Source organism: Nansenia antarctica, assembly GCF_963989245.1.
Source record: "Nansenia antarctica genome assembly, chromosome: 6".
In the NCBI taxonomy this organism is placed as follows: domain Eukaryota; kingdom Metazoa; phylum Chordata; class Actinopteri; order Argentiniformes; family Microstomatidae; genus Nansenia; species Nansenia antarctica.
In genome coordinates this window covers 27,803,163-27,826,920 of record NC_137676.1, presented here as the reverse complement: position 1 = coordinate 27,826,920, position 23,758 = coordinate 27,803,163, and the positions used below count along the sequence as shown (strand labels likewise).

At 43.0% G+C, this 23,758-nt stretch overlaps 1 protein-coding gene across 1 annotated transcript in view; it reads left to right on the top strand.

The window, feature by feature from the left end:
• The window catches only part of rbck1 (RanBP-type and C3HC4-type zinc finger containing 1), a gene marked incomplete at its 5' end in the record, with an annotated part of 71,411 nt that extends 61,260 nt beyond the window's left edge, over positions 1-10,151 (top strand). Inside the window, 3 exons of the mRNA XM_080533642.1 lie at positions 4,909-5,007; positions 5,383-5,526; positions 10,006-10,151. Of these exons, the coding sequence (XP_080389768.1) occupies positions 4,909-5,007; positions 5,383-5,526; positions 10,006-10,086 (324 nt within the window). The 3' untranslated portion in view covers positions 10,087-10,151. The remainder of the gene's footprint in view (positions 1-4,908; positions 5,008-5,382; positions 5,527-10,005) is intronic.
• Between the last annotated feature and the right edge of the window lie 13,607 nt (positions 10,152-23,758).

Below are 23,758 nucleotides of genomic sequence, written 5' to 3'. Positions count from 1 at the left end.
TGAAGGCACAGTTATTGCTAGGGCTAACCCTTTAAACTAGAACTACCCCATACTTCCCCCTGTACGACTCAGCTACGGTTTGACCCATAAAACTTACATAGAATGTGCCCATAATCCTTTGGGGCCACTGATATGCAAATCAGTTGTGGCCAAGCGGCCAATCAATGAACAACAACAACGCAGTGAACAACAGTAGTGAACATAACAGCAGAGAACATAACAGTAGCCGTAACTAGCTAGCTAGCTCAAGCTGTAACCAGGGGGCTATTCCACGAAGCTCGATAAAGTTCTAAGCCTCGATAAAGTTCTAAGCCTCGATAATGTTAGCTTGCGTTCGGTTCCATCAATGTGGCTCAAATAATTCGCTGCTTGGTTGAGCTCCTTCTGAGTCAGATATAATTAGCCTGGTCGCGACCAGGCTAAAACACTGGCTAAAGTAAGACGCGCGTCAAAAAAGGCTCACAGGCGGAAACTTCATCCCGAACGACAGTTCCTCTTTTAGGAAATATTAGTTCCCACTTCACACGAGATAGATAGATAGATTGGTTGACTGTGTGATAGATAACTTGATATTTTGAAAGTGTGATAGATAGATCGATAGATCAATAAATAAAAGAGTGTAAAAAAAAAAGTTATTATTTCAACTTGCATTGCTGTCATCACAGCGGTCTGGTTGGCGCAGTGGTTAAGGCAACCAGCTAGAGTTCCAAAGGTTGCGTGTTCGAGACTTGACTAAGCAATTATTATAATTTTTTTACATTTAACCGAAGATTTCATGCAAAGGCTTCAAACACCATTGTAATCGTGTCAGTTCTTGTAAATTAGCCTGCACCATAATTTTATAGCCTACATCAGTGTTTCCTCCAGGAATTTTTCCATTGGTGGCGGATAGGTCTGTCCGCGCGCAGCGTGAAAACGCGCACGCGCGCTCAAAACAACGACCGAATTTCAAACTTTTCTTGCAAAAAAAAAAAAAAGCTACAAAAATCTTCCCAGATCCTCATTTGCACGACCAGCTGTCGCTGTAGGACACGTTCGATTGCAAAATTCATTTATCCTTTATGTTCCCAGTTGAGGGCGTGTAGCTGTCGTTAGTTGGCCTGCTTTTATTTAGTTATGCGTACGTTTGAGTTAGTCATCTCTAGGATTGTTGTTTGATATTAGCCTATACTTTCTCTTATCTGCATTTTGAGCAACTGTACAAGACCCAACAACACAACTCTGATACAGGACTAATGTTACCTAGCTGCTATAGCTAACCCAACCCTGCTACAAGACCCAACAACACAACTCTGATACAGGACTAATGTTACCTAGCTGCTATAGCTAACCCAACCCTGCTACAAGACCCAACAACACAACTCTGATACAGGACTAATGTTACCTAGCTGCTATAGCTAACCCTGCTACAAGACCCAACAACACAACTCTGATACAGGACTAATGTTACCTAGCTGCTATAGCTAACCCAACCCTGCTACAAGACCCAACAACACGACTCTGATACAGGACTAATGTTACCTAGCTGCTATAGCTAACCCTGCTACAAGACCCAACAACACAACTCTGATACAGGACTAATGTTACCTAGCTGCTATAGCTAACCCTGCTACAAGACCCAACAACACAACTCTGATACAGGACTAATGTTACCTAGCTGCTATAGCTAACCCTGCTACAAGACCCAACAACACAACTCTGATACAGGACTAATGTTACCTAGCTGCTATAGACCCATTTGTACTAAACAACTACAACGTTGTATTGGACACATTTTTTTCGAACTAATCCACAGACAGCAGTCTTATTAACGGGCCTCTGTGGTGCCAGGTGTGGAGGCGACCCAGCACAGTGGGGATATACACTATCAAGCCAAGCTCTACTGTCAATATTTGCGTGTGTGTGTGTGTGTTTTACTTTGAACGCAATTTCAATTGCAATGTCCCAAGTATTACCTACATCTCCTCTGTGGAAAACTCTAATCCCGACGCAGCAGTTATTGTGCTCGGCGATTTTAATCACACCAACAGAACTTCCCAATTACAAACAACAGGTGTCATGCCCCAGCAGAGGAGCTAACATACTAGACCACTGCTACGTTACTATCAACGAGGCTTACCGTTCGTTCCCGAGGGCACCGCTGGGAAGGTCCGACCATGCCATGCTGCTCCTCGTCCCGAAATATAGAGAGAAACTTAAATCCTGCAATACGACACCCAGCCATGCAGTTTCGTATCGCTCATAGCCACTGCTAGCTTCAGCAATGTTTGAAGTGTCTGGGACATCTTTTTTCTTGAAAAATCCATCCATCTGTCGCTGTTATTTAACGTGATATCTTATTTGTGCACATAGCTAGCTAGATCAGCTTTTTGTATCTTTTAGATGGTACTACCGGTGACTTTTAGCCCGTTATTTGCGAGGAGAAAACACAGGCGCCCGAGCATTTCGGAAGCTGAGCGGGGATGGTTGAGTCTGCACGATTCTCATGCCGGTTCACATTTAGACCAATCAGGAGTAGCCCTAATGTCATTAATCTGATTTTGGATCAGCGGTTAGAGAGAGATGGGCGTGGATTTAGGTGCACTTTTAGTCAACATCCATTATAGCGCTGATCTAGGATCAGATATATTTTAATCAGCTAAAATGTAAATATATATATATATATTTAAAAAAAAATGTGGACTGAATCAATTCGTGGCGGAGGAAATTCATTCGTGGCGGCCCGCCACCAATAAATGCATATAGAGGAAACACTGTACATACTTTTTTAGATGAGATTTTAGATTAGATTCAGACAACGAAATGCAGTAAAAAGTGTGTCTGAAGAGGGATTCGAACCACCGTCTAAAAATGACGAATAAATACTATAGCAGCAGTCGATACCACTAGGCCATTGTGGCGATATGACGGCTTGTAGCCTGCTGCGTATATCACCACAGTAGTAATATTCATTTATGAACATATAACAATAACTGGGGCTAGTATGACCTACGCATTTAATCGGTCAGCAATTTCTTGCCAAACCATTTCCCTCGCCTTGTTAATTGCGGCAGTATTGCACTATTTTACATCTTATTTTTCCGTCTTCATAAAGATCAATAATTCGGAATGCTGTGCAAATGTAGAACCCCTGCAGAGTGGAGTATCTTCATTTCGACAGATCGACTCTTCGGGGCTCTTTATGCACGTGCACGCGCCCATATCGAAGATTTGTAAGCCTGTCTTCTGTGAACACTGATGACACAAGGCTGATCCTCGTTCGAGGAATCACCTGAGGCTTGAATTCCAATCCCGAGTTGCCTGATCGCCGCATTTATTTCAATCGCCGATATACTAAGCCACCTATAGTGGAACGGGCCCCTGATTTATTTCAATCGCCTATATACTATGCCACCTTTAGTGGAACGGCCCCCTGGGGGACAACAACAAACAAAATAATTGTTGTTCTTTACCACAAAGGTTCTCCTGAATGTATGTAAAAAATACTTCGCAAAGTGCAAACAAAAATGTTGCCGACATGACAACCTTACAAAAAAAAGTATGTCACCGTGGACATATGCCAAATCAAGATAACAAAACAAAACAAAAAAATCAAGAAAGTAACCAAGTTATTGTCCAAACAAGCATTAAATCAAGAGTTTGTTTCTAAAGAGATCACACACGCTGTGTGCAATCAGAGCCAATGTCCATGAACACATTTTGGGTTATGGTTAGCACAAATCCACAATGTTGTCCCAACAACGAATTGCAATTTCAGTTTATTCACAATTGTATGTTTAGAACTTATTGGGGTCCATTCCTTTCCTCTGATGTACATTTTTACGTTCATTGTTCCTGTCTGAACAATTCAGAATACTAACTACTGAATAAGGCGTAGTTGTTTTTTTTTACAGTGTGTAGCCACACCCACCCCAGCTGTATGTAAGTAGCCATGTGCGTGTGGACCTGTTTGTTGACAAGTTTACAAGATGGATGCTGAAGCTTTCGCTAATGCTATCAACAGCATTTCAAAAGCAGGCAGAAATTTCGACAGTGGGCAATTAATGAACTCCTTCATATTGGACTATACATAACAGGAACTCTGAATCTGACGATATCGAAGAAGACAACATAATTTCAGACATTGATCTCCATCAGGGAGTGGTTGAGGGCTTTGAGGGAGTGGTTGTCTTGAGGGAGTGGTTGTCTTGAGGGAGTGGTTGCGGTGGAGTTAACCAGCTATTGTTCCCACCCATTAAAAAAGGTCAGTGAAGACTTTGAGGCTGGATATCTCAGCTCAGTGATTTGGAGGGTATCAACATTCAAATATCCATGACTTCTTCAACTTGTTTCAGATTTCAATGTATGACACATCATTTGAAAGCTTACAATCTACCCTTTCATAATCTGGAACTGAAAAATGATGTTGCCAGACTTGCAGATTTTTTAATCAGACCCAGTCACAATTTAAAGCATTAATAACTGACTCCTGATTGCAAGCTCTCTACTGTAGCAAGTACCAAGTGAATATCTAACAACCTAAACTAATGAGTTATAACTGTTTGTAAATGGTTTATAATTAAATAATGAACTGGTTATAACAGATTATAAACCTTTTATAACAAACCATTTATAAACCCTTTACATGTGTGACCCTAATGTGAAGTGTTACCAGAAATACTTAAGTGTTCCTTCAAAACAGATCCTTACATCTGACACTTGACATTTTCTTCAACATGATTTCTGAAGCCTCTATGTAGGCCATATAAAGGGTTTATGAAGCATCTATGTAGGCCATATAAAGGGTTTATGAAGCATCTATGTAGGCCATATAAAGGGTTTATGAAGGCTTTAAGTTGAGACTCGTCTCAAATGGGACCGATATCTTACAAGAGCCTGGTTATAATACATGTTCAATCCCCTTTGAAGGCTATCCACAAAGAAATGAACTGCAAAGAGTACCAAGACGACCTCCGCTTCAGAGCTGAGAATGACGTAGCGGCCAAACAAACGACCCAGATGCTGGAGGTAACAGTCCACCATCCATGTCCAGCTGCTAAACAAGGATAGGTGTTTACCTTACATGTTTGCTTGTGTGTCGACTCTCATCATACTCATGATATAGTATAAATAAATGTATTGTCTGAATAAACCACACAAGCCACACATGTTAGACGAGTGAACTGGCGAAATAAACTTCTGCTCAAGGGCCATGGGTAGGTGGGACCTTTTTTAGTCCAGTAAAGTAGTTTAATCATGTTGGACTATTTTTGGGGACCCCCCCTTTTGGCTTTTGGCCCATCCATGATCAGTGTCCTGCAAAACCTGCCTTGGACACTACGTAACCATGAGATGATGTCTGTTGTTAACAGCTGATGTTGTTCTGCTGCTGTTTGTTGGTAGGCCTTACTGGAGAGCCGGGAGGCCATGTACTGCCCCAAGTGTAAGGTCATCATGCAGAAGAAGGACGGCTGTGACTGGATGTGCTGCCTGATGTGTAAGACAGAGATCTGCTGGGTCACCAGGCAGGCCCGCTGGGGCCCCCAGGTAAGATCTGAACCAACACTGACCCTGACCCTAACACTGACCCTGACCCTAACACTGACCCTAACACTGACCCTGACCCTAACACTGACCCTGACCCTAACACTGACACTGACCCTAACACTGACCCTGACCCTAACACTGACCCTGACCCTAATACTGACCCTGACCATAAAACTGACCCTAACACTGACCCTGACCCTAACACTGACCCTAATACTGACCCTGACCCTAACACTGATCCTGACCCTAACACTGACCCTAACACTGACCCTGACCCTAACACTGACCCTGACCCTAACACTGACCCTAACAATGACCCTAACACTGACCCTGACCCTAACACTGACCCTGACACTGACCCTAACACTGATCCTGACCCTAAAACTGACCCTGACCCTAACCCTAACACTGACCCTAACACTGACCCTAACCCTAACACTGACCCTAACACTGACCCTGACCCTAACACTGACCCTGACACTGACCCTAACACTGATCCTGACCCTAAAACTGACCCTAACCCTAACACTGACCCTAACACTGACCCTAACACTGACCCTAACATTGACCCTAACACTGACCCTGACACTGACGCTAACACTGACCCTAACACTGACCCTGACCCTAACACTGACACTGACCCTAACACTGACCCTGACCCTAACACTGACCCTGACCCTAACACTGACCCTAACATTGACCCTAACACTGACCCTGACCCTAACACTGACCCTGACCCTAACCCTAACACTGTCCCTAACCCTAACACTGACCCTAACCCTAACACTGACCCTAACCCTAACACTGACCCTGACCCTAACACTGACCCTGACACTGACCCAAACACTGACCCTGACCCTAACACTGACCCTGACCCTAAAACTGACCCTAACACTGACCCTCACTAAAACTGACCCTAACACTGACCCTGACCCTAACACTGACCCTGACCCTAAAACTGACCCTAACACTGACCCTGAATCTCAAACCTGACCCTGAACTCCAAACCTGACCCTAACCCTGACCCTGACCCTGGCCCTCATTCTAACCCTGCCTGGCTATAGGACTGCAAGTGTAACCTAAAGGTGTTTATATTATGAGTGTAACCTAGTTTTATATTGTGAATGTAACCTAGTTTTATATCATGGGTGTCACATAGTTTTATATCATGAGCGTAGTCTGGACATTCTCCAATGACCTCTCTCATCAACAATGACCTCTCTCATCAACAAGATGACCTCTCTCATCAACAAGACAATGACCTCTCTCATCACCAAGACACTGACCTCTCTCATCAACAATGACCTCTCTCATCAACAAGACAATGACCTCTCTCATCAACAAGACAATTACCTCTCTCATCAACAAGACAATGACCTCTCTCATCAACAAGACAATTACCTCTCTCATCAACAAGACAATGACCTCTCTCATCAACAAGACAATGACCTCTCTCATCAACAAGACAATGACCTCTCTCATCAACAAGACGAGGGCTGTGTTCGGAATAGCATACTAGCATACTACTCATACTAGATATGACGTAGTTTTGAGTATGCAAGAGCGTTCACACTGTACAGTATGCAATATTTGAGTATGCGAGAAATTGAGTATATATACTATATTTTCTGACACTTTTGGAGTACTGCTTCCCCAAAATGCATTTCGCGTCCAGGGTTGCCGAATGGGCTACTGGATTTTGAGGTTATAGAAAGTTTAGGCTGTAAATTGTCAATCCCATCTGGCAACCCTGTGCGCTTTCAGCCTCGTCAAACTGCGTCATACAAACTTGTCATACAGCTGTTGTTTACATTGTCCGATAGCCTGGGGACCGAAAGCTTGCAATAAACAACGTTTTTTGCACATATTTGAGTGTGCAGATGCTGCTTTTTTGCACTCTATTTGATACTCTTCAGTTGCAGCACCCCAGCTAAGTCTGTCGGATGAGCGGTGTTATTTTCACTATACTGGGAATTAACATGGTGAAATGTATTCTTAGACAAGGCTACGTCATCATGATTACAAATATGCCACTTGAAATGCATGAAATCCAAGTTTATTTGTGTCTTACACACATGTTCGCCTAGTATTTGACTGATTGTAGCCCAATCACGAATGATCCCATGATTGTCGCTTCAGTCGGACAAGTTGGTTGTATTGTGCTTGCTGCAGCATATTGCTCATATATATTCATTTTAATCATGTTCTTGTACCAACTGCTAAGACAACAATATAGTAAACTAGTTACTTGAGCTAGCTAAAGATATTGGCCCCCCAAATCATTTTACAACTTGTAATTATGTTACGATGTTTCTGTCGAACTCCGTAAGTAAGCAATGTATGTAAGCAACGCAGGGTGCGTTCGTAAATTTGCTCTGAGAGCGCCGGAGCACACACTGGGTTTAACGTCATAAAGGGACCAGGTAATTTGATTGGACAAGAGGCATTCCATGAGTGCTGATCAGATTTCCAGGGCGAATTTACGAACGCAGCCGTATGTAACTAGCGAACAGAAGACGGAAAAAATCGTCAGATCAGATATATAAACTGGTTATTTTGGTAAACTGGGCACATTTTGGGAATATATGTCGTTACTTTCTTGCCTGAAAACATAAAACTTCATAAAATGACATGTTAACACATGTAAAACCAAAAGTACAAAAAATTGAGGTTTAAATTCGCCGCTCCCGGCGAAATGCATTCTGGGAGGCAGTATGCATACTGTGTAAACGGTCGGCTGGTTTTCGCATACTTATTATGAATTTAGTAGGCAGTATGCAGTATATACTCATTGAGTATGCTAGTATGCAGTATGCTAGTATACCATTCCGAACATAGCCAATGACCTCTCTCATCAACAAGACAATGACCTCTCTCATCAACAAGACAATGACCTCTCTCATCATGATTCTTTATTGTACCATTCTCTAGTAACACTAGAGATGATTCTTTATTGTACCATTCTCTAGTAACACTAGAGATGATTCTTTATTGTACCATTCTCTAGTAACACTAGAGATGATTCTTTATTGTACCATTCTCTAGTAACACTAGAGATGATTGTGCATGAAAATACCAAGAGGTGGCCTGGGGTGGTCCAGTGGTCTAGCACCTTGGTCTACAGTGCACACATATACCCATGTCGGTATGGGTTCGAATCCTGCCAATGCCCTGCCGACATCACTCCTTACTTTCCTGTCTATCTTCACTGTATCTGTCCAATGAAATGAAAAATATGAGTGGGACTGCCCCACTCAGAAAAAATAACAAAAAAGAAAATCCCAGGAGATCAGCAGTTTTAGAAGTACCCAAACTAACCCATCTGGCACCAACAATCATTCCACGGTCAAAATCACTGAGATCACTTTTTTTCCCTCATTCTGATGGTTGATGTGAACATTACCTGAAGCTGATGGCCCGTATCTGCAGGATGCATTGTGCTGCTGCCACACGATTTGCTGATTTGTTGCATGAATGAAAAGGTGTACAGGTGTAACCTAGGTTTATATCATGAGTGTAACCTAGTTTTATATAATGGCGTAACCTAGTTGTATATTGTGAGTGTAACCTAGTATGTGACCCCCTTTCAGGCTGATTTTGGAGCCGGAAATGCAATCCATATAATTTAGATGTTTCTACACAATCTACTCCACACATTCAAAGTGAAACAAAATGTATTGAAGTAGTTAAAAATGAATAACCAAAATGTCTTGTGTGAGTAAGCGTGTGAACCCATGGTAATGGCAAACCAAAACAAGCTAACAGTAAACATGTTGTCTTACTCAGGGTTTTATACTTTCTCTCTGCACTGTAGGTTTGTATGTTGACAGACAGTAGACTCCTTTATTGATATTCTGTCTGTCAGCTAGATTATAACCTAGTATCGTGATATCCTGCTCAACTCAGGGGAACCTCATAATTGTTTGTGTTCTTCAGTAATGCCGTTTTTGTTGTTGTAACTCCCTGCTTGATTCTGAATATTTTAGTTACATGACTTATATTGATCTATACAGTATATATAATATATTACACAGAATACAGTATATACTATTCACTGTAACAGGTGGAGTACCATAAACTATAAACAACATAAGTGACATTCTAATTTCACTATTCTTATTTTATTACATTTTTACCTGGAAAGTTGTCCAACCTGCAATGCATGATGGTTATAGTTAGTATTTACTGTGTCATTAGGAAATGGTGGATTGAAAGTTTCATTAGATAACAAAGGATATTGATGCACTGACTTGCTTTTGTAACATGCATTCTGAGTTTTGAGACTTATAAAGCTTTTTGCTAAATAAATGTAATGGTGCTTTGCCAAAATGAATGTGTTAATTGTTCTGGGGAATGTGTTTTGGGGGAAATGTTTCAAGAAATATGCTCGACCAATAGAGATGAACTGTAATAGTAGTAGTGAAATCAGGGCTGTGTATGTACGTGAGTGTAACTGGGGTGTGTGCTGTTTCTTTGCAGGGCTCTGGGGACAACTCCGGGGGCTGTGGGTGTCGAGTCAATGGGGCCCGCTGTCACCCCAACTGTCAGAACTGTCACTGAGACCTCCTCACCCTCAGCAAAGACATGAAGGACCAGTCGTCTACATCTGAATCTACACAGGGACACACTGAGAGACACCCAAATAAAGAACATTCTAGAATGACACGGGTGCCGTTTGTAATACTGCAGCTAGCTATTTGGTTGCAAGTAGCATGAGGGATATAGTCTGATGTTAATTTCAGCACTGATTAGCAGACAGAACATGTAGCATTCAGTGTACATTATGTCCTGGGAGGCAAGGATCAATATTTTCAACTGCTCAGTGTGTGAAAACTTCCAATGGAACTTTATAATTTCCAAAGAAATCCTTAATTCTGTTGAAGCTGACAGTTAGGTCTATATTTTAACGGCATCAAAAACAGTCTTAGCACAAATGCGGCTGCGGGTGGTGGCTCTGTGGAGTGTGTTTGAAATATTAGCGCCCACATTTTTTAGCGCACCAGATGTTATTGGACCTGCTCATTGTCAAGACCACACCTCTATTACCTCTCCTCCACCCACCTGTGCGCAGGCAAGATGGTGATTCATTCGTTCTGGTATTTTCACCAGTTACCACCGATAGTCAATACACCTGCGTTTGGATTTACATTAGATTAGATTAGATTCAACTTTATTGTCATCGCAGAGTACAAGTACAATACAACGGAAGGCAGTTTAGCATCCAACCAGAAGTGCAAATAGTGATATAAGGGCATGATGTAAATAGAACAAGAGGTAGTGATAGGTAACTATGTAATATACAGTATGTGCAGAAGTAGTATTGTAAACATCAGTATAGTTTAGAGGTATATACAGTTATGAGCTAAGTACAGTGAGGTAGTTTATGTACAGTACCTAATGTGCAGAAGTATAAAAGAAGCTATGTCAGGAGACATGTGCAATATACATTATGTTCAAAGGTAGTAATGTAAACATCAGTAGTGCATCACATTAACCAGGACCAGGTATTGTCATTGTCATCAAGTATAGTCCATAGAATCAAGTCCTTAGTATCCCAAGGTGGGGGGGGGGGGGGGGGGGGTACTGAGAGTCATAGTCAAGTGTGTGTGTGGGGCGGGGGGGGCATTCTACATGCAGCCACCAGAGTTTAGTAATGATACAGGGTCCCTTCTGGTCTTGATGTGATTGGTGGTTGTGTTAACGTTGGACTCAAATGACTTTTTGTTATGCATCTTTGTCTCAGAGCGGTGCTCTGTAGTCTAGCAACCCATGCTCATACCCTGCCAGTCTGCACTGATATTAGATTATTAACAACAGTGCAACAATCCTAACAACTGCAAAACGGAGGAGGGCTAACATGTAAGTATGCCTTAGTAAGTGAGTCATCTATCCACCAGTCATAGCAGGAAAAAGTAATCTATGCTCAGGCCAGGGGCCATTGGCAGTCATCATGCTAGAGGAAGGACGTTTTTTCTTTTTGTTTTATGACAGGAGAAACAGCTTTGATTTCAGTACAGGCAGGCACACTTCACCAGCACATGTCATGATTGAATGTGCAACTGTAATTGATTTGTGATGTCAGGAATCTTAAACATGTCTTACTCTTTGAAAGCCAAGAATTACATAAAAAAAAAAGTGTTGAGGCATTACTACCATTGTCAATTAGTGATTTCTATTTGCATCCGACTTTAGTGATAATGTACCACTAGTTTTATTACATGATTTCCATCTTTATGTTGCACTACATGGCATACAATGTGTTAATATCTTATCAGTGGTATAACATCACCACCAATATCTGACACGCCACTTGAGCTTAAGTTTGTGATGTAAATTCAAGTTGATTGTTGTTGAATATCTTTGACATAATATGTTCCTTTTTACACAGTTTTTATTGGATGTTGAGTCTCACACTAAATGGATATGATCTTACATTTAGATATTCAGGGGAAAATATCATGATAGTCAGGGAATATTATCAGATATTTGGCCAATCTTGGAATAAATTCCTTACCAAGAAATGTCTTCACCAATGTGTTTGTAAAGGTGTGTAATAACACATATAAAAATATTTAAATTCAACTCCCATAGGAAAACCTGTGACAGCTGCTTGAATGTTATCTTTCTGCCGGTGACACGGCAGGTGAATGGGGTAAACATTTTAACTAATAGATATCACCATGAAACTTCCCCAGTTACTCACTTACAGTAAGACAATAATTGTTTGTATTGCAACTTTTCTGAAATGTTGTTTGCAAAGGAATATGCAAATGAGGCATTGTCTAATTAAATATGTCCTAATTTACATAACATTCAAGAACAGAAATCTAAACATTGGATAAAGTCAGGTTAAAAATTATTGTTTCATCTTGTTGACATATTAGAGTCAACAGCTTTTACACAGGGGATTTTGGATATCTCTTTTTATCACTCCATAAATCTGAAAATACTGTCAACAGCCATAAAAAGTAAATTTTCGCCATGTTTTTAAAAAACATTTTAAAGATTTAAAATGTTACATAAATCAGGCTATGAATGATATATTAACAAACCTCTCTGTAAAAGCCTTAAGAATATAGATATAAGGCGGTATGATGGCGGAGTGATTAGTCGCACATTTTCAGTCTCTCTCAACTCGGCAAAAATAAACCCTCAGAAATCATAATTCAACAAATATATTCAAGGTAATATAGAAGAGAAATAATAAAGAGGTCAACCGATCAGAGATTTAAGCCTAAATTAAATTAAATACTTTTAACTGCAGTGCCATGTAGGCTGGTGATAAATTATTCAGTGAGAGGTAATACAGACTCCTACCTCCTAGACTCCTACCTCCTAGACACCTAGGGCCCTATTATGCACTTCATAAGTCTTAAGCAATAAGACGAGGCGGTAGATCTAAACTTAAGACGTGGAGGCGTGGTCAAGGCATTTTTTCTATTATGCGTGCGGTAGTGGGCGCCTAAAACCCGGCGCTAAGCAAAGAAATTAGTCATGGGTGTGTTTTGGGCGTCTTCTCAATCAACCCAATCAGCATGCCAGGTGCCATTCCCTTTAAGAACCGGCTGCGTTGAGTCATTAGCGCTATGCTATTATGGAAGTCCTAAGAAGGAGGTCAGTGCGTTTCTCTGCCTCTCCCTTCTGAAATAAAGCATTTATACTGTGACCGTAATTGACGTCTTGCCGTGGAGCCACGTGCGTGTTCATGTGTGCCCACATGCATGCGCAAACCGCGGAGGCGCGCTCGTGTTTCAAAACGTGCATGAAGTCTAAACTTAAGAACTTTTCAAACCACTTCTTAGCACTAGGAGCAAAGTCAGATCGCATAATAGCAGGGGCGCCTAGTGCACTTCATTAACATATGAACACTCCCACAATGAGTAATATATGCACGGGAGTATTACATCTTATGTGTGGGCGCCTATCGACACCGGCATAATAGCAGTAGCGCGTATGAAGCGCATAATAAGGGTGGCGGTAGGTCTTAACCTGGCGGTGCGTCTTAATTAAGACTTAAGACGGCAAGTTAAGAAGTGCATAATAGGGCCCCTAGACTCCTACCTCCTAGACTCCTACCTCCTAGACTCCTAGGGCCCTATTATGCACTTCATAAGTCTTAAGCAATAAGACGAGGCGGTAGATCTAAACGTAAGACGTGGAGGCGTGGTCAAGGCCACTTTGCTATTATGCGTGCGGTAGTGGGCGCCTAAAACCCGGCGCTAAGCAAAGAAATTAGTCATGGGTGTGTTTTGGGCGTCTTCTCAATCAACCCAATCAGCGTGCCAGGTGCCATTCCCTTTAAGAACCGGCTGCGTTGAGTCATTAGCGCTATGCTATTATGGAAGTCCTAAGAAGGAGGTCAGCGCGCTTCTCTGCCTCTCCCTTCTGAAATAAAGCATTTATACTGTGACCGTAATTGACGTCTTGCCGTGGAGCCACGTGCGTGTTCATGTGTGCTCACATGCATGCGCAAACCGCGGAGGCGCGCTCGTGTTTCAAAACGTGCATGAAGTCTAAACTTAAGAACTTTTCAAACCACTTCTTAGCGCTAGGAGCAAAGTCAGATCGCATAATAGCAGGGGCGCCTAGTGCACTTCATTAACATATGAACACTGCCACAATGAGTAATATATGCACGGGAGTATTACGTCTTATGTGTGGGCGCCTATCGACACCGGCATAATAGCAGTAGCGCGTATGAAGCGCATAATAAGGGTGGCGGTAGGTCTTAACCTGGCGGTGCGTCTTAATTAAGACTTAAGACGGCAAGTTAAGAAGTGCATAATAGGGCCCCTAGACTCCTACCTCCTAGACTGCCTAGAATGTCGCCAGCCAGAGCCAGCTACCCTGAACCAACTTGTTGAATTGCTAGCACCCATAATTAAACAAATGAGTGAGCAGGGCTGCCAAGTTTCACCAAAAGTTTGGAGTGAGATTTTTTGGCGGTGGAGCGACCTAAAACTCCTAGAATGTCGTGGCTAACAGTGAAGTTTTGGAGAGTGGCTGAGAGGTCTGGTGATGAGAGAGCCAGGTCCAGTATGTCCGTGGCGGAGTTGGCAGAGTGGATGAATGTGGGTTCGTCATTGTTGAGGATGGTGAGGTTGGTGGTGCAGCAGACTAATAGATAAAGAAAATCGAGCCAAAAGGTGATTAAAAGTAAAAAAATGGATTCGGGTCCTGACAAGAGTGAGGGAACACGAGGAGAGAAGCAGGGAACGGATTCAGAGCCAGCTACCCTGAACCAACTTGTTGAATTGCTAGCACCCATAATTAAACAAATGAGTGAGCAGGGCTGCCAAGTTTCACCAAAAGTTTGGAGTGAGTTTTTTGGCGGTGGAGCGACCCAAAACTGTGCACGTTTTGGCGGCAGCGGCCCCTCTCTCCCACCCAATTATTTGTGCTAGTTTCCTGCAATTTTACATGTTGTTCATAATAAACCAGCACAAGAAATGAAAATAATTAACATTTTATAAAACAAGACAAAAATTCAGACAATATATCATATTTATGAAATCTTAATGAACAAATACAGTAGCCTACAGACTCTAAAAGAAAATTGGGCCCCATCAACAGGACTCAGCCCCTTGGTCAGCAGCAGAAAGACCCTTGGTCATCATTTTATATACAGTGCATTGCTCATAGATGGCTATCATGTTATACAGTAGGCTACATACCAGGGTTTTTCCTGGGTCAGAATGAGGCCTTGGTGGTTGATCTTGTGCGCGCGTAGCGCGGCCACATTTTTTTGGAGGGACCCCCAATTGTTGTATTGTAAATTGCAATTACTATTTATTATTACTATTGTAGGAGCCAGATATGGTCCTGTGATACGTGTTGTAATTCACTGTGTGGGCATGGGGTGGCGCTGTCACAATACCTGAGGCAGGTATATCAGGTAGCACATTTGTTGTTGTTGTCGTCAGGTGTTGACCCCGGAAGGGCAAATAGGTTTGACCGCAAGGGCGCTAAGTTTGTTATTGTTATTGTTTGTACCAGTGATTAAGCCATTGATGGCACATAGTAACACAATAAATGTTTATTATGCAGCAAACCAACGACTACGGATCTTATATAACCAACAGCAACACATCAAACTAGGACGCACGGCGCGTCAACCGGACAATCCGTCGGGTTAGCATCTCAGTAGCAAGTAGTAGACTATGCTCCTTTAACAATTATTATTAATGTACCTGGTTATGTTACAGTAGAGAAACAAATGCATTTAGTAAAGACTTAGGCCAAATTGGTGCAACCCAGTCCAGTAGGCTACCAGATACGATGTTGTAATGTATGCACATATTTTTCTACCACGGTTGCCAGACGGAATTGACAATGTCCAGCCCAACCGGTCTAAAAACTGCCGAATCCACCCGTCCAGTACCAAAAGTAGCCCAATCTGGCAACACTGCTTGCTACGTTCTTGCAGCTCGCGTGAACACAGGTTCTTCCATCAGCGCTCGCCTGCCGCTTCGACTGCAGACTCAAGTTAACACGCGTGCAGAAAGATGCCACGAAACTCATGTCCGGTAAAACAAATTGTTATTTCTCGCCGTGAGAAATAGAGATGCGGCGTGAGAGTGTGAGAACTGGTTGAAATGCGTGTGTCTCACGGTGATTGCGTGAGACTTGGCAGCCCTGTGAGTGAGGTTAAAGAAGAAGTTAAATGGGTAAAACAGGGAATAAGCGAAGTGAAGAGGGAGGTGATGGAAGAGTTCGCCAGGTTCCGGAGGGAAATCGACAACAAATTCGAAGGGATTAATGCCGACGTTAAAATACAGAGTGACAACATGGAAGAGGCCCAGGCGCGCATAGCGGAACTGGAGGAATGGCAGACAGAGGCTAGGAGGATGGTGCTAGACGTGACGGCCCAGGCACAACGACTGCAAGAGAAGACAACGGACCTCGAGGGGAGGTCGAGGCGGAACAATATTCGCATCTTTGGCATACCGGAGGGCACAGAGGAGAATTCGACTGGCAAGTTCCTGGAGCGCTTTTTATCCACCGAACTCGAGCTACCTAGCGACACCCCACTCCAGATACAGAGAGCACACAGAGCCCTGGCGCAGAAACCACCTCCGAACGCACCCCCCAGGTCATGCTTGGAGGAAGAAAATACTCGTGGGAGAGAAGAGGGTGTTTTTTGACCATGATTATGCAACTGAAGTGGTCCAGAAGAGAAGGGAATACGCGGCCATAAAGAAGATATTGAAAGAGGAAAAGATCAGTTTCCAAACCCCGCTGGCGAGGATGCGAATCCACTGGGAAAGCGGAGTGAAAACGTATGACAGCGCCAGCGACGTGGTGAGAGACATGGCGGGCAGAGGATACGAGGTGGGTCTCCCAGGAGAAGGCACTGCGACTACAGAGAGGGAGAAGACGCGACACTGGACAGAGTGGCAGCAGACGAGGGGAAACAAGCCGGGGAGGAGTGCAGCGGCTGCCGCCAGGGAGAAGCTAAAGGATTTCCGATGGGGGAAATGAGTCTGATTTGCTAACATGAGCGTGTGTCTTGAAGGGACTGAAGCACAACCAGATGACCTACAAGCAGGGCCGACCTGTGGGTCTGTTGGGCCCCAGGCGAGATCTTGAAAATGGGCCCCCCCCCCTCGTAGTAACTCGTTTTTACAAATAATAATCGCCACGTTGCTCAACGTCCAAGAGAAACACTGTGACTGGTTAAATTGATTCACCAGACATCTTTCAATCATCTTAGCTGACACCTAATTTCACCAGTCACAGTGTTTCTCGGACGTTGAGCAACGTGGCAATTATTATTTCGTTAGCCTTATAGCATAATTGCCTAAGTCATGCTTTACTTGGTCACCTGGTCACTGGGCCATCTTTGTAGGTAGTGTCAACAATGCCTATGTCAAAGAGATGACTTGGGCAGATAGTGATTTTGGAATGTAACAAGCATTCTGATAGGCTGATGGCATAGGCAATAATGCACAGTGAATCAGCAGTGTTAGGAGAGTAGAGTTAGGCAGATATCTCAATTTGGCCTGTAGTGGCTTCAAACAATTTAGTAACCACCGTCCAGGCAAGACAGGGGTTTTGACGCACATCCAAATATTCAAAACAACAAAATCGTATATCCAGTCCAGGTAGAATTGCAACAAAAATATGGATTTATTCTCCTTTAAATATAAACATAAAATTCACACTTTCAATGGCATCTTTAGAAAATAGAAAAATAACAAAATAAAAAACTCACCAGCCGCCGCTGATTTGGCAGTATAGCCCACAGAAGTTCACAGTATATATCTCAGTATATTTCTCAATATAAATCACAGTATATTTCTCAATATAAATAACAGTATATTTCTCCTGGGTCAGGGTCCTCTTGAGTAGAAGGACCTGGGTCAGGGTCCTCTTGAGTAGAAGGACCTTCAAGCAGACATATGAGATAATATATAATAACCAGAAAACCTTTACCTTAAACGGACATACTGTATATCTGCAATGTCACACAAATAATTGTGCTCCTACATAACACAGTATAAAGTATGAAACATTACTCACCAGCAGCAGTAGTAGGATCTACTGGAGGAGGTGGCTGGGTTGTCACATCAGCTGGAGGTGGGGGCCCACTCAGGAATTTCAACAAAGCTCCTACAGGAATACAGCCAAAGCATACCATTAATAACTTAATCAAATAAGTGTAACGTTACATGATGTAGGCTATATTGAGAACATTTCAGAGGGATTTATTCTATTCTGAAAAAAAAATATTATATGTTGAATCGGTGGCGATGCTGCAATTTAACCAAGCTAGTTCATAGTTACCATATTGACCCGAATATAAGACGACCTCCCCCCTTTTTTCAAGACTCATTTTTGGAAAATGACTTTTTTGAAGACCAAATCTTTTTATAAAGAAAATCATTTTATTTGTATTCACATTGAATAAAACAATGTAGGTTATTTTTTATCATCTTGGGGTATGGGCATACATTCGTTACGTTTCACACCCTCCTGTCAATCTCCTGGAAGGGGAATCTTTTTGGTCTCACCATCTTCTAACATTACACTCTAATATCATATTTCTTGGCTGCTCGACAGTTGTTTGATGCCTCTGCTTCATTGATCACCATGGTCTTAAAAATTGGCATCGTAACTTGACTAACTTTAGAGCCACTTTGTCCGAGCTGGTCCTAGTGTGTCTCCATCCCTCAACTGGCTAAGCAGCAACGTTGTTAGCTAGCTAGCTAGTTAGTCAGCTAGAGTTATCTACCATCCTCCTCCATGCAGCACACATAAATATTAAATAATGAAATTCAAGGACAGGACATACATACATACATACATACCTCTACTTTTGGCTTGTTTTTCTTCATCTTCTCTTTTTCTTTTTCGGGCGCCAGAGTGATGCTTACCCGACATACTTGCACAGACAGGCTCTTGAGTGACGGAGTTGACCGTTGCCCACTCAGCCCCGCCCACTCACACCCCAGGGGCCCATTCCACTAAGGTCAATTATCTTCTAAGCCTCGATAAAGTTCTAAGACTCGATAATGTTAGCTTGCGTTCGGTTCCATCAATGTGGCTCAAATAATTCGCTGCTTGGTTGAGCTCCTTTTGAGTCAGATATAATTAGCCTGGTCGCGACCAGGCTAAAACACTGGCTAAAGTGAGACGCGCGTCAAAAAAGGCTCACAGGCGGAAACTACATCCCGAACGACAGTTCCTCTTTTAGGAAATATTAGTCCCCACTTCACACAAGATAGATAGATTAGATAGTTTGACTGTGTGATAGATAGATAATTTGATATTTTGAAAGTGTGATCGATCGATAGATAGTTTGATTGTGTGATAGATAACTTGATATTTTGAAAGTGTGATAGATAGATCGATAGATCAATAAATAAAAGAGTGTAAAAAAAAAAGTAATTGTCTCAACTTGCATTGCTGTCATCTCAGCGGTCTGGCTGGCGCAGTGGTTAAGGCAGCCAGCTCGAGTTCCAAAGGTTCGAGACTGGACTAAGTGATTTTTATTTTTTTATTTTTTTTACATTTAACCGAAGATTTCATGCAAAGGCTTCAAACACCATTGTAATCGTGTCAGTTCTTATAAATTAGCCTGCACCATAATTTTATAGCCTACATACTTTTTTAGATGACATTTTAGATTAGATTCAGACAACGAAATGCAGTAAAAAGTGTGTCCGAAGAGGGATTCGAACCACGTCTAAAAATGATGAATAAATCCTATGGCAGCGATCGATACCACTAGGCCATTGTGGCGTTATGACGATTGGTAGCCTGCTGCTGATATCACCACAGTAGTAAATATTCATTTATTAAAATATGAACATATAACAATAACTGGGGCTAGTATGACCTACGCATTTAATCTGTCAGCAATTTCTTGCCAAACCATTTCCCTCGCCTTGTTAATTGCGGCAGTATTGCACTATTTTACATCTTATTTTTCCGTCTTCATAAAAATCAATAATTCGGAATGCTGCGCAAATGTAGTACCCCTGCAGAGTGGAGTATCTTCATTTCGACAGATCGACTCTTCGGGGCTCTTTATGTCTGCGTGCACGCGCCCATATCGAAGATTTGTAAGCCTGTCTTCTGTGAACACTGATGACACAAGGCTGATCCTCGTTCGAGGAATCACCTGAGGCTTGAATTCCAATCCCGAGTTGCCTGATCGCCTGATTTATTTCAATCGCCGATATACTAAGCCACCTTTAGTGGAATGGCCCCCAGTGATCATTCAAAATACAAATAATAATAATAATAATAATAATAAACACAAGACTTGTTTGGCTCGATTGCGAGGTTTCACAATTCCCGACATTAGGACCGTGTCACACATATATATATATATTTTTAATATATATATTTTTTTTACTATGAGTGTGCCCCCCTCCGCCTTTCGGGGCCCCAGGCGACCGCCTGTATGGCCTGTAGGACGGGCCGGCCATGCCTACAAGGTATGTTTAAAACAGTCAACGGACCTCTAATAAAGTAATTGTAATAGTTGCCGTTTGAGAGAGACTGAACTAAGAGAGTTGGACATTACTAGACGGAGTGAAACCCTTTGGAAAGGGTGTGATTTCGGTCCTAGGGAGGGGCCCTTTCTGAGAGGAAGGATACCCCCTCGACCTACCAACGGGACTTGGGGGAAAAGTCACCCCCTTTTTTGGAAGAAGTGTATGTTCTGTTTTATTGCTCATTATTATTTTTTGTTAGGTTTTATGTTACATTATGCAATGTTACAAATTACTTGCTTACGTAGTTTACTGCTGTACAGGTCACTTATTAGGGATACTGAAGTAGGACTAGATGGGTATCACTGTTAGACTGGTGTCACTTAATGTTAATGGTTTGAATACCCCCAAGAAGAGAGACAGGGTAATGACGAAACTTAAGAGGGACAGAGCCCAAATTATATATCTGCAGGAGACACACCTTACCAAATTAGAACATGATAAGCTAAAGAAATATGGTTTTAGGAATCTATACAGTAGTTGGTTTAAGGGAGGTCACAGAAGGGGTGTGACGATTATGATATCAAATCAGGTCCAGTTTGAATATAAAAAAGAGATAAGAGATGAGGAGGGAAGGTACATTATTGTGAAAGGGAAGCTTGACAATGTGATGGTAACTCTGGTAAATGTTTATGCTCCTCCAGATTGTGCTAAGTCTTTTTTTAGATCATTATTTGATGTTATTGCAGCGGAAACAGAGGGTATACTAATCTGTGGGGGGGATATGAATGTAGTTTTAAATCATAACATTGACACAACAAGCCTAAAAAAAACGAAAATACAAATGTCAAAATATGTTAATATATTATTGGATGACATGGGTCTGGTCCAGTGTTTCCTCCAGGAATTTTTACATTAGTGGCGGAGAGCCCTGTCCGCGCGCGATTTCCCCCCGCGTGCACGTGTAACGGAGTAGAAAGGGCAAGTTCAATTATAGCTAAAATAGGTATTATAATAAATAAGGTATTATAATAAAATAGGTATAATGACGTGGTATACCCGGGGTGTGTCCGTGACCCGGACGCTGTGTCCGTGACCCGGACGCTGTGTCCGTGACCCGGATGCTGGGTCCGTGACCCGGATGCTGTGTAAATATAGCTGGACAGTGCAATTGCACGGGACGTAACGTGATCTCCCTCAGTGCATTCTTAACCACTGAGACGAATGTAGCTCGATGACCCTGCAAGTCCCGTGTCCCGAAATTGATGCACCGTTGTTCTGCAGAATAAATGAACGTGAGCCATCCAGCTGAGAGTGATTCATGAAAAGATACACCCCGTCACATTGGTGCCGTGACCTGTGGACCTGAAGTCAACTCTTCACCTTGACCCGGGACCACTCTACTGGATCACTCTGCTGGACCGCTCCTGCGTGCTGTCTGGTGGGCGGCGTATGGGTTCACTCAGTTCATTCGGTGATGTTATGCACAAATGGATTGTTGAATTAATGAATGTGATCTGTGATTTATTTTAGTTTTATTGCTGTTTTGGTGACATTTTTCTTTACTGGTCTTTTATCTGATTAGTCTGTATAGTACTGTTTTCTTGAATTGTAATTCAACATGAGCCACAGACCAGGATGTTTCAGTACGCCACTAAGCAGTAGCATTGGGAGGGGTAGAGCGATCCTCCTCAGTGGAGGTAGGGGGATTCCAGTGTTGAGTTATGATAGTCCTGTTCAGGGGGGTGATGTTCATGTTGTGGGTAGTCAGGATGCTGCTGGGGCCCTTTCAGTTAGTGGGGACACAGTTCCTTCTCAGAGCCACGACATTGATCATGCACCGAGCACACGGGTCAGTGATGCCCCATCCCCAATCTCTGCTTTCCAGTTACCTAATGTAGTGAGCCAGATGAGTGACATAATTAGAGATGTTGGTCTACAGCTGGCAGATAGCATACTTGCACGCCTTGACTCAACGCTACCTCCTCTTAGCACTGCGCATGCACAGACCACGCCCACTGATACATCCACCCAGAGTCTAGACCTGTCCCAAGTCCAGTTGGTACCTCACAGGAGGGTGAAGGAGCCTCCAACGTTCAGAGGGGATGATAAGGACGCAGTGAATGTGCGTGAGTGGGAAGACATAATGAGGAGTTATGTGAAGAAGGCGAACATCAGAGCAGATCAGCAGGCGGAAGAAATATTCACCCATCTCAGGGGCAGGGCTAAGGATGTAGTGAAGTATGGGACGAGGAGCAGTGGCATTAATGTCGCTGAAAACCCAGAGGCCATCTATGGTCTTCTACGTAAGCATTTTGCTGCTGTTCCCTGTTCACCTATCCCCCTAGCCGACTTCTACACCACGCTGCCGAAGAGTGGTGAGGAAGCGTATGACTACTGGCTACGCCTCAATCAAGCTGCAGATGTTGCCACTGATCGCCTCAAAGAACAAGGTAAAACACTTGAGTGCCCTCTCCTGGAGGTGACACGTATGTTCATCAGGAACTGTCCATCCAAAGAGCTTGCCATGACTTTCAGATCAAAGACGATCGATAAGTGGACTGCTGTAGAGGTCCAAGATGTACTTGACGAGTTCCACACTCAGGTGTGCTCGAACGGTGTTGCCGCAGCCGTGAGTAAAAGGCCCAGTGAGGGTGTGCTAGTGAACAGAGTTGAGATGTCAGGCACTGATATGTGTTCACCTGAAAAGCAGGATACTCGCCCAGACAAGGGGGCAGAGGCCTTTGAACGTATCATCTCAATGCTAGAGAAAGTCCTAGTGGAGAAGTCTGCTCCTGCTAAGGACATGTCAAACAAGCAGTATAGACCCAGCCCCCCCAGGATTGAGGGTCTGAATAACCTGCCGTGTGCTGTGTGTGGCGACGCTAGACACTCTGCTTGGACTCACTGCCGTGACCAGAGGCTCTGCTTCCAGTGCCATTCGCCTGGACACCCCAGATCCAAGTGTCCGATGCAGGGGCGTGCCCAGTCGACGCAGCAGGGAAACTTATAGATCTGCATTCAAGGGAGGACTGTGCAGATCCTGTTGATATCTCTCCCAATGATGAAATGGCTGATTGTGAGTCAACATACAAGTCATTCATCTCCAGAGCGCCCTCGAACAAAACAGTAGTATTTCAAGGTCTACACCGAGTCCAAAGGTCTGATAGTTTATTCTACACCACTGTCTCCGCTGCAGATGTCCCTCTTAGAGCGATGATAGACAGTGGTTCTATGGCATGCACGCTTAGCGAGGCTGCGGAGGCGGGTCTCTTGCAGCGTAACCCTGA